The sequence below is a fragment of the Bombina bombina genome, chromosome 1 (assembly GCF_027579735.1).
Source record: "Bombina bombina isolate aBomBom1 chromosome 1, aBomBom1.pri, whole genome shotgun sequence".
In the NCBI taxonomy this organism is placed as follows: domain Eukaryota; kingdom Metazoa; phylum Chordata; class Amphibia; order Anura; family Bombinatoridae; genus Bombina; species Bombina bombina.
This window is the reverse complement of record NC_069499.1, coordinates 254056521-254069365: the sequence shown is the minus strand read 5'-3', so window position 1 is coordinate 254069365 and position 12845 is coordinate 254056521. Positions and strand designations below refer to the sequence as shown.

Here is a 12845-nt window from a genome sequence, read left to right as displayed (position 1 = left end):
TGTGTTGTTTCTTCAAGATCATGGTTGGAGGATCAATTTACCAAAAAGTTCTTTGATTCCTCAGACAAGGGTAACCTTTCTGGGTTTCCAGATGGATTCAGTGTCCATGACTCTGTCTTTAACAGACAAGAGACGTCTAAAATTGATTGCAGCTTGTCGAAACCTTCAGTCACAATCATTCCCTTCGGTAGCCTTATGCATGGAAATTCTAGGTCTTATGACTGCTGCATCGGACGCGATCCCCTTTGCTCGTTTTCACATGCGACCTCTTCAACTCTGTATGCTGAAGCAATGGTGCAAGGATTACACGAAGATATCTCAATTAATATCTTTAAAACCGATTGTTCGACACTCTCTAACATGGTGGACAGATCACCATCGTTTAATTCAGGGGGCTTCTTTTGTGTTTCCGACCTGGACTGTAATTTCAACAGATGCAAGTCTCACAGGTTGGGGAGCTGTGTGGGGATCTCTGACGGCACAAGGAGTTTGGGAATCTCAGGAGGTGAGATTACCGATCAATATTTTGGAACTCCGTGCAATTTTCAGAGCTCTTCAGTTTTGGCCTCTTCTGAAGAGAGAATCGTTCATTTGTTTTCAGACAGACAATGTCACAACTGTGGCATACATCAATCATCAAGGAGGGACTCACAGTCCTCTGGCTATGAAAGAAGTATCTCGAATTTTGGTTTGGGCGGAATCCAGCTCCTGTCTAATCTCTGCGGTTCATATCCCAGGTATAGACAATTGGGAAGCGGATTATCTCAGTCGCCAAACGTTGCATCCGGGCGAATGGTCTCTTCACCCAGAGGTATTTCTTCAGATTGTTCGAATGTGGGAACTTCCAGAAATAGATCTGATGGCGTCCCATCTAAACAAGAAACTTCCCAGGTATCTGTCCAGATCCCGGAATCCTCAGGCGGAGGCAGTGGATGCATTATCACTTCCTTGGAAGTATCATCCTGCCTATATCTTTCCGCCTCTAGTTCTTCTTCCAAGAGTAATCTCCAAGATTCTGAAGGAATGCTCGTTTGTTCTGCTGGTAGCTCCGGCATGGCCTCACAGGTTTTGGTATGCGGATCTTGTCCGGATGGCCTCTTGCCAACCGTGGACTCTTCCGTTAAGACCAGACCTTCTGTCACAAGGTCCTTTTTTCCATCAGGATCTGAAATCCTTAAATTTAAAGGTATGGAGATTGAACGCTTGATTCTTGGTCAAAGAGGTTTCTCTGACTCTGTGATTAATACTATGTTACAGGCTCGTAAATCTGTATCTCGAGAGATATATTATAGAGTCTGGAAGACTTATATTTCTTGGTGTCTTTCTCATCATTTTTCTTGGCATTCTTTTAGAATACCGAGAATTTTACAGTTTCTTCAGGATGGTTTAGATAAGGGTTTGTCCGCAAGTTCTTTGAAAGGACAAATCTCTGCTCTTTCTGTTCTTTTTCACAGAAAGATTGCTATTCTTCCTGATATTCATTGTTTTGTACAAGCTTTGGTTCGTATAAAACCTGTTATTAAGTCAATTTCTCCTCCTTGGAGTTTGAATTTGGTTCTGGGAGCTCTTCAAGCTCCTCCGTTTGAACCTATGCATTCATTGGACATTAAATTACTTTCTTGGAAAGTTTTGTTCCTTTTGGCCATCTCTTCTGCCAGAAGAGTTTCTGAATTATCTGCTCTTTCTTGTGAGTCTCCTTTTCTGATTTTTCATCAGGATAAGGCGGTGTTGCGAACTTCTTTTGAATTTTTACCTAAAGTTGTGAATTCCAACAACATTAGTAGAGAAATTGTGGTTCCTTCATTATGTCCTAATCCTAAGAATTCTAAGGAGAAATCGTTGCATTCTTTGGATGTTGTTAGAGCTTTGAAATATTATGTTGAAGCTACGAAATCTTTCCGTAAGACTTCTAGTTTATTTGTTATCTTTTCCGGTTCTAGAAAAGGCCAGAAAGCTTCTGCCATTTCTTTGGCATCTTGGTTGAAATCTTTAATTCATCTTGCCTATGTTGAGTCGGGTAAAACTCCGCCTCAAAGAATTACAGCTCATTCTACTAGGTCAGTTTCTACTTCCTGGGCGTTTAGGAATGAAGCTTCGGTTGACCAGATTTGCAAAGCAGCAACTTGGTCCTCTTTGCATACTTTTACTAAATTCTACCATTTTGATGTATTTTCTTCTTCTGAAGCAGTTTTTGGTAGAAAAGTACTTCAGGCAGCGGTTTCAGTTTGAATCTTCTGCTTATGTTTTTCGTTAAACTTTATTTTTGGGTGTGGATTATTTTCAGCAGGAATTGGCTGTCTTTATTTTATCCCTCCCTCTCTAGTGACTCTTGTGTGGAAAGATCCACATCTTGGGTAGTCATTATCCCATACGTCACTAGCTCATGGACTCTTGCTAATTACATGAAAGAAAACATAATTTATGTAAGAACTTACCTGATAAATTCATTTCTTTCATATTAGCAAGAGTCCATGAGGCCCGCCCTTTTTTTGTGGTGGATATGATTTTTGTATAAAGCACAATTATTCCAATTCCTTATTTTATATGCTTTCGCACTTTTTTCTTATCACCCCACTTCTTGGCTATTCGTTAAACTGATTTGTGGGTGTGGTGAGGGGTGTATTTATAGGCATTTTGAGGTTTGGGAAACTTTGCCCCTCCTGGTAGGAATGTATATCCCATACGTCACTAGCTCATGGACTCTTGCTAATATGAAAGAAATGAATTTATCAGGTAAGTTCTTACATAAATTATGTTTTTCTTCATCTTTCCATTATGATATATCATTAATGTACAATTTTGAATTCACAGAAGTATTTTTGTTTGCACATTTACAAATATAATTCTTTAAAAAGTGATCTCTTAATTTCTGCTATTTTTTTTTATCATATATGTCACACACTGTTGATTTAGGGGATGGCAATGTGCAATTTTACCTCCTGTGAGTATGGATGCCTCTTTGAGGGTGGGTGTGTATGTCTTTGTGTGTTTTTTGTGGATGTCTCTGGGAGGGTGTGTGTATGTATGTCTGTGTTTTCTGTAGATGTCTCTGTGAGGGTGTGTGCCTATGTCTTTTGTACATTTTCTGTGGGTGTCTCTGTGAGGGTGTGTGGCTAGCAGGGGGTGTCAATCAACCCGATCATATGTGATCGGGCGGATTGATGTCCACAGCCGCAGAGGAGGCAGACGAGTTAAGGAGCAGCAGTCTTAAGATTCTAAAGATTTTAAGGTTCTTTTTAACTCCTCTTGTTTCTGAAGGCTTGCTCGAATGCTCGGGTATACGGCCCCATTCGGGCCATGATAAATCGGTCTCATAATGTCTAGTGATACAAAATACTAATAGTCAACATTTTTTCTAAATTTAGGTGGTCTGACATTAAATTAAAAGAACAATTTAGCATTGTCATCTAAAGCTCTTGCTAGACGCAATATAAGGCATTATACAGTATCCAGCCTTTCAGATAATTATTTTGGTCATAATCTACTAGAGGTTGACCATCTTTTAAACAGATTAATTGCAATGCAAACCTAACTCATCTAGGGACCAATGACAATATAATCCTTTCTGTACTATTTTGAATATTTTACTTGTAGCAAGTTTGTTGCTCTTGCTGCAGAAAACATGTACGCAAGTTCATACCAGACTTTACTGTACATGTGCTACAACTGGCTATGGGGCTTAGGGAAATAGTGAGTTGTTTCAGTAAGGAACAATTCCGTAGTATTACACAGCTCATAACAGGAAATGAAAACACAGGCAATTTCACTCGCAATTTCATGTATGTAACAAAAGTGTTTCTTTTTCCAAATAGTTTACTGATTTATGTTTCCTTTTCTGTGACAAGCTGTTTTTTATGGTATTTTTTTTTATCAGAAACAGCTCACAGCTTACAGGATCATCCAGCCACTTTACATTTAAAAGTCTGGGAGATAATTTTCTACAATAGGGTGATGTTTTGAGAATCTACCCCATGTGAGATTAGCACATGCAGTATACTCATGTTTAGTGAGATTCAATGAAACGTGTGGTCTACTCATGTTTGTGAGATTAGTAGATGTGGTCTACTCACTTTAAGTGAGATTTATGCAAGCGGTATACTCATGTTTAGGGCCTGATGATCTAAAACTCTCCATTCAGGTGAGATGATCTAAAAAGATCCTCCAACACTGCAAGATCCATAGTGAAATTTTTGCTAAACTTCTCCCTAGAGAGTTCCTTGCATTTTAGCATGTGAAGGAGAGACAATCCCAGTGTGATATAGCACTGCATGACATGAGAGTTTTGCTCAGATAAAGTTTTACATTTAAACATTGCAGTTTCTATTTTGTATTTTATTTTGTATACAGCAGTGTATTTAGGATTGTGATTTTAGAAATTCTGATTATGCCTTTACATTGTCTGTGTAATGAGCATCATTACTTTCTATGGGCCCGATAGGCAAAGATTCTATAGTTTCGAATTACAGTATAGGAATTATAGGAATTATAGTGCAGACTTCCCAGGGGATGAACTCACTGAATTCTATAAGGAAAACGGCTGAACCTTGAAGTTCCATAGAAATGAGAGATACCTTCCATAGAAAATAATGAATCTCTCTGGGATACAGAATTTCACATGGGAGAGAGAAGGTAACTAGAAAATTCCTGGGGCTAATATAAAGGCTCAGTTTGCATCAACAAATTAAACTGAAATATTTTCATTTAACTTGCTTTTGCCTATAGTTTAGTATTGTCAGGAACCTAGCTCCTTCTAGGACCCAGCGGAATCCTTCAAGCAACAAACTTGCAGCTTGCCTTTAAAAACCACCCCAAATCAATTCTCTTTGCTTAGTAATTTGGAGTACAAGGCTACCCTATTTACCTGAGCCTAACTACTTTGAATAACTTGTTTTCTGAACTTTTTTCCTCACAGGAACTTTTTGATACTTTGTTCAACTTTAACTGGAATTCATCCAAACAACTGCAGTGTTCATTAACTTAGGAGCTGACATGCAATCAATTGAATGAACTGCCTGAACCAAACTGCAAGTATTATTCTATGTGTTCTAATGCTTTGTTACTTGGAGAACTTTCACTGTGTAGTTAGTATTTAAAGGAGAGTTACCACAGAACTTGTCACTGAAAATCTGGCTTTAACCCTTATTGAAACATCCTGACTGCAGATTAATAAACAACACAGCTTCCACAGTGAAACTGGAACTTCCACAGAACAGGCTGTGCATTCATTACAGCTCTGCCACACTACAAGTGCAACACAAGACAAGGTACAAGTAATCTCTGCAAATAAAATAGCAATACTGCATGAGCATATGTATAACTGTTAACAGAACCTGGTTACTAGTTAAATATTTATGTGTTACACTGCATAAGACTCTGAGAGTTAATAGAACCATTACTACACCTGCAACTTAAGAACTAAAGCTAACTTAATATTGAGAACAATTTCTACAAATCCTATTCAAGTTTGCTTAACCCTAACTGCATAATCTGGGGTGTGGCAAAATAAACCACTAAACTATCACTATTAGGTGAGAATATCACTAAGCCATAGTGATATTCCTTTACAATAGTGAAACAAAACAATTATTAATAAATTAAGATCTGTGAATTGTGTTCCATCGTTAACTTCATATTTGTAGCCTGACATATTACTAAGCCATAAAAATGGAGCCACCAGATCTACCACAGATAGTTTACAACCTCTCCCAAAAGGTTGATCAGCTTGCTCAGGCGGTTCATGATTTACAAATTGAAAATCAGTCTTTAAGGGGAATTATAAGAGACTCACTTACTACTCATACTGCACCACCTCAGCAAACACCTGAACCTTCAGTTTCACTACCAGAGCTCTTTTCTGGAAACAGGAAGCAGTATAGGCAGTTTAAGAATTCATGTCATTTACTTTATAATCTACGACCTCACAGTTATCCCACAGAGAGGATCAAGGTATTCAGTACTATTTCATTCCTGAGGGGTGAGCCAAGAATCTGGGCTGACAATCTGTGCGAACATAATGACCCAGTGCTAGGATCCCTTTCTGATTTTTTCACATGTATGGATGATCTTTTTCACGACACTGATGTACAAATGTCCGCTGAAGCCTCCATGAGGAACCTTAAGCAAGCCAAGAGACCCGTGGAGGAGTACATCACGGAATTCAAATTATACGCAGCTGATTCGGAATGGAGTCAGATTGCACTTCGAAACCAGTTCCGTTTAGGCCTCTCGGAGAGCTTGAAAGATGAAATCGCCAGGATAGAACTCCCAAAAACCCTAGAAGGAATGATGAATGCTGCAAAACAATTGGATCGCAGACTGCGAGAAAGGAAGGCAGAAAGGTTTTCTGCAGATGTCCGACCAAAACCTTCTATCTATTCCCCACCTCAACCAACCCAACATAGTAAACAAACAGCTGTTCCCATGGATATCGGAATAGCCCGTGGTCCTTTAACAACAGAAGAAAGATACCGCAGGAAGAGTAATAATCTGTGCATGTATTGCGCCAATCCTACACATTCAGTCCAGGAGTGTCCCATTTTACAGAAAAACAAGAAATGTAAGTTCAAAGTTACAAGTTATTTATTAAACACCACAAAAACTAAAACTTATTGCATGTTAACTCTCTCCATACAGTGGGACCAAGATCAGCTGACTACTGAAGCCATCATAGACTCGGGAGCTTATGGATGCTTTATTGATTATAATGTTGTAAAGCAAAATAAAATACCCCTTATAAAAAAGCATACTCCATTTTCTTTTCATATGATTGACGGTTCAGAACCTAAAACTGGCCCTATCACACACCATACCACACCGTTAACAGTTACTACAGCAGGACACACAGAACACCTCTCATTTGATGTTGTCTCGTCACCACATTTCCCAGTGGTTTTGGGTATTAGTTGGCTCAAATTACATAATCCAGTTATCCACTGGTCACTATCTTCCATAAAATTTGATTCAGTCTATTGTAAAACAACATGTTTCCACAAACATGTTCTACTCCAGACCGAAATAGCTACAGAAAAACCTGAGTTGCAAATTCCTTCACCTTATGCAGATTTCAAGGATGTATTCAGTAAAGTAGAAGCTGAGAACTTGCCTCCTCATCGTGCATACGATTGTCCAATACAACTTCAACCTGGTTCTTCCATCCCTTATGGACACTTGTACCCTCTCTGCAAGCCAGAATTGGATCATTTAAAGGAGTATCTCGAAGAAAATTTACGGAAAGGATTTATCAGAGCATCAACATCACCAGCAGGTGCCGGAATTTTTTTTGTGCGGAATAAGGATTCATCATTACGTCCCATAATCGATTACAGAGAACTCAACAAACGCACAATAAAAAATCGTTACCCACTCCCATTAATCCCAGAACTAATCGAAAGGTTATCTGAGGCAACTATATACACGAAACTCGATTTAAGGGGAGCCTATAACTTAGTGAGGATAAAAGAAGGACACGAATGGTTGACCGCATTCAGGACAAGGTATGGCCTTTATGAGTACCTTGTCATGCCGTTTGGACTGTGCAACGCACCCGCCACTTTTCAACACTTCATAAACGATGTGTTCAGAGATCTCTTAGACATCTGTCTTGTGATATACCTAGACGATATTTTGATTTATTCTAAAAATGAAACAGAACACAAAACACACGTGCGATGGGTACTGTCTAGGCTCCGAGAGCATAAACTGTATGCTAAGTTGGAGAAATGCATATTCCATACCAAGCATGTGTCATTCCTTGGATATGATATCTCACCAACAGGTATCACTATGCAAAAACAAAAAGTAGACGCTGTCAAAAATTGGTTAATACCCAAGTCCAGAAAGGAACTCCAAAAATTCCTAGGTTTTGCAAACTACTACAGGAAATTCATTAGAAACTTTTCCAAGATAGCAAAACCACTGACGAAATTAACCAGCATTAACTCATCTTATAACTGGGATCCAGACGCTAATTCAGCTTTTGAATATTTAAAGGATAGTTTTACATCAGCACCCATTCTAAGATTTCCGAACCCCGAACACCACTATGTGTTGGAAGTTGATTCCTCTGATTTTGCCTTAGGCTCAGTTCTCTCTCAACAGGAAACACCAAACGATCCCATCCATCCAGTTTCTTACTTCTCACAGATGATGTCAACAGCTGAAAGAAATTATTCCATAGGAGATAAAGAACTCCTCGCAATAAAAAGATCACTGGAACACTGGAGGCATCTTCTCGAAGGTACCAAGTTTCCTATTACCATTTTCACAGATCACAGGAACCTACTTTATTTAGAAAACAACAAAACTCTTTCAGCAAGACAGGTCCGTTGGAGTTTATTCTTCTCGCGCTTCAACTTCAATATTGTATATAGACCTGCCTCCAGGAATGGTAAAGCAGATGCTCTGTCTCGCCTACCTGAGAAACCTAAGACAACAATCCTAGTGGTCATAGATATATTTACTAAGATGGCCCATTTTGTGCCGTATCACAAAGTACCCACATCCTCTGAGACAGCACATTTATTCATAGATAACATACTCAAGCTACATGGGTTACCAAAGATAATAACCACCGATAGAGGAACACAATTCACCTCACATTTCTGGACAAAACTTTGTGACTTAACACAGATCGATCATCGTTTCTCGACATCATTTCACCCTCAGACCAATGGTCAATCAGAGAGACTGAATCAATGGCTGGAACAATATCTTCGGTGCTATTGTTCCTACCATCAAGAACATTGGATGAACTTCCTCTCCATGGCTGAATTTGCCTATAACAATGCTGTAAACTCATCTACAAAATCTACACCATTTTATGCAAATTATGCCTACCATCCAACAATATCTTTCATTGCAACAGACACCTTAAATTCACCCTTAATCGATGATCTACATGATTCCTTACAAGACAATTTCCGCTTAATTGAGGAGAACATAAAAAATGCTCAGCTCACTCAAAAGCATTATTACGACCTCAAGAGAAGACCACCACCTATATACGCCATAGGTGATCTCGTTTGGCTATCCACCAAAAACATGAAATTACAGATACCGAGTAAGAAACTCTCGGGTCTGTTCATAGGACCATTCCCTATAGTTAGAATTGTCAATGAAAACGCAATGACTCTTAAATTACCTGATAGTATTAAGGTCCACCCCACATTTCATGTGTCACTATTGAAACCATACAGAGCCACTCGTCACTCTCAACTCATTCTTCCACCACCTCCTCAGGCACTGGATCCAGACGAATATGAAGTGCATTCCCTGCTGGATTCCAGGTTCCATAGAGGTGAATTACAATATCTGGTACGCTGGAAAAATTATTCAGCTGATGACGACACATGGGAACCTGCAACCAATCTTAGAGCTCAACGGCTGGTCACTCTCTTCCATCGCAGAAATCCAAATCGTCCCAGACCGGCAACTGTGGGACCGTTGCCCTGAGTGGGGGGTCATGTCAGGAACCTAGCTCCTTCTAGGACCCAGCGGAATCCTTCAAGCAACAAACTTGCAGCTTGCCTTTAAAAACCACCCCAAATCAATTCTCTTTGCTTAGTAATTTGGAGTACAAGGCTACCCTATTTACCTGAGCCTAACTACTTTGAATAACTTGTTTTCTGAACTTTTTTCCTCACAGGAACTTTTTGATACTTTGTTCAACTTTAACTGGAATTCATCCAAACAAATGCAGTGTTCATTAACTTAGGAGCTGACATGCAATCAATTGAATGAACTGCCTGAACCAAACTGCAAGTATTATTCTATGTGTTCTAATGCTTTGTTACTTGGAGAACTTTCACTGTGTAGTTAGTATTTAAAGGAGAGTTACCACAGAACTTGTCACTGAAAATCTGGCTTTAACCCTTATTGAAACATCCTGACTGCAGATTAATAAACAACACAGCTTCCACAGTGAAACTGGAACTTCCACAGAACAGGCTGTGCATTCATTACAGCTCTGCCACACTACAAGTGCAACACAAGACAAGGTACAAGTAATCTCTGCAAATAAAATAGCAATACTGCATGAGCATATGTATAACTGTTAACAGAACCTGGTTACTAGTTAAATATTTATGTGTTACACTGCATAAGACTCTGAGAGTTAATAGAACCATTACTACACCTGCAACTTAAGAACTAAAGCTAACTTAATATTGAGAACAATTTCTACAAATCCTATTCAAGTTTGCTTAACCCTAACTGCATAATCTGGGGTGTGGCAAAATAAACCACTAAACTATCACTATTAGGTGAGAATATCACTAAGCCATAGTGATATTCCTTTACAATAGTGAAACAAAACAATTATTAATAAATTAAGATCTGTGAATTGTGTTCCATCGTTAACTTCATATTTGTAGCCTGACAAGTATATATTAATTTTCCATCAGTTAAAGAAGGGTATTGTTAATTGTGAGCAAACTTCACCTGCATACAGCTTGCGAGAAAAATCAGTGAGACCAGCTTGTTTAAATGCTTACAGCATTTTACAAACTTTTGAGAGAGCTTCAGACATACCCTGGGAACTCCCCTGTTCAGTCCAGGGAAGTCCCCTGTCCATCTCATTTTCTTAAGCTGCATTTTATTTGGCAATATAGAATTAAAAAAAAGTGCAATGTAAGTTGTAAAAGATAAACAGAAATGTACAAATTATGGTCCTAATTTGTTAAAGTAACACAGAAACTTTCAAAACATAATTGTAAAATCACTGCGGGATCTAAGTGTAATAAAATAGAAATTGAAAGTGCAAATGTAATAATACTAAAAGGACCCAATTTGAAGTCTAAAGTAATATAAAATACAATTCATAACATTTGAGTGTAACAAAACTCAGAAATGTTAGATATAGCGCTGGAGAGTTCCCCCCTTTTTTTATAGCATTCATTGAGTTCAGCCCCTGTGAATCTGCACTACAAGTTCTCTCCAAGCAGAAGAATCTTTAGGGCCTGATAGTCAAGACCCCGCCGGAATGGAGAGAAATCATAAACATTTCTCAAGCTAAAATTTGTGTTTCTAACAACTGAAGAGACTTCTTAGAATATCTTGCCTGAGCGGTGAGGTTTTAAATATCAGGCCCTTAGTGAGATTAGTACATGCGGTATACGAATGTTTAGTGAGATTAGTACATGCAGTATACTCATGTTTAGTGAGATTAGTACATGCAGTATACTCATGTTTAGTGAGATAAGTACATGCAGTATACTCATGTTTAGTGAGATTAGTACATGCTGTGAGTATGCCCATGTTTCCTTCTTGTCTCCTTTGATTTGATTCACTCTGAGTCTAGCAGGGCTTGCTGATATATATTTGTTTGTCTTGTACTGATGTCACCTGTGTTGCCTTCAGGTTTCATTTGTCATCTGCACAGCCTTCCTGCTTGCCTGGTCTCCATATGCTGTAATTTCTATGTGGTCAGCCTGCGGTTTTCAGGTTCCAGCTATAACCAGTGTGGCAGCCACTCTTCTTGCTAAGTCAGCCAGCTTCTACAACCCAATCATCTACTTGGGACTCAGCCCAAAATTCAGAGCAGATATGCGGACTCTATTGTGCTGCAGTCACCAGGAGAGGAAGTCACAATTGACCTGCAAGGAACCAGTTATTATCTGAACTCAAGACAAGAAAATTGGAACTTATAAGTGTAAATAATGTTTGTGGGGAACTATCCTCCACTCTGCCACATCCTGTTTAGGCAGAAAGATGACAGCATTTTTCCTGTAACTTGCAAATATTAAAAGCTATGCTATCTTATTGATTTCTTGATCTCATTGTAAATCTTCAAATTTTTCTTTTTTTCTTTTTAAAGTTTAAGTTTAGACATTCACCTATATCAGTCTTTATTGATTTAAGATAAATGACTTTTTTATTCTCTACTATTAAAGTGAAGGTAAAGTTGAGCTAATGTAATTGGCAGTTGGATTACAATAGTTGCTTATAATAAAGTTGCTAACTTTTACAAAATAATGTATTCATAAATATTAAAAAAATGTTATATGTATTATATCGCTCCCTACCGCTCCTTCCTCCGTCCCTCTCCAGTTCTGGCTTCAGACAATCAGTGATGTAAAGAGTGGTCTCACCCGCTCTCTACGTAGGCATCCAGGCGTATCAAGGATCACACCAAAAAGTAAGCGTATGAGCAGAAGAGCATCAATGGGGCATTTGCTCTTTGGAGTTGGGCGCCTATCGGCAGGGAAATCAATTGGCTGGTTGAAGAAGCGTCAGCAAAAAAAACAAAACACTGGTGCTGGGTGGAGGTGCGGTATAACAAATATAGAAAGATTAGGTGACATAAATGTTTTATTTTTATGTTTCCAAAAAATGTATGAATTAAAGTAAAGCTTAATTTTGATGACAGTTAAAAGCATATCTTGCAAATCGATGGGGTTTACCATCACTTTATGTTTTGTAAGCAATAAAGCAACATTTGGAAGGACCGATGACAACTTATTATAGACTAGAAGAAGGATGACTTGTTATTGAAAACTCTGTTGCTACTGTGTGTGCCAGCTAAAGGGTATATATATATATATATATATATATATATATATATATATTATGTATTGACTACTGCTGCTTCTTGGCACATTGACAGTTACAACTGATTTTGATATAGGAAAAATGGATGGTTAGAGGTTTCTCTGTGTGTGCCCAGTATGGAGATTTTTGTTTTGATTCCAAGAATATGCTTTTTCCAAGCCAGAAACGAAATGTGTACATAATTGAAGAAGACAGAATCAGGGATATGATGGAAAATACCTATGGGGAGAATAGACAGAAGATGGGAAAAAGAGGAAGGGAACAAGAAATTAATTGACGAGATGCGCAGGAAAATAGAA

General features: G+C 38.5%; 1 protein-coding gene across 1 annotated transcript in view; it reads left to right on the top strand.

The window, feature by feature from the left end:
* Nucleotides 1–11757, top strand: part of LOC128637086 (opsin-5-like) — a 90060-nt gene extending 78303 nt beyond the window's left edge. The window contains exon 6 of the mRNA XM_053689772.1: nt 11356–11757. Coding sequence (XP_053545747.1) covers nt 11356–11616 — 261 coding nt within the window. The 3' untranslated portion in view covers nt 11617–11757. The remainder of the gene's footprint in view (nt 1–11355) is intronic.
* Nucleotides 11758–12845: the final 1088 nt, after the last annotated feature.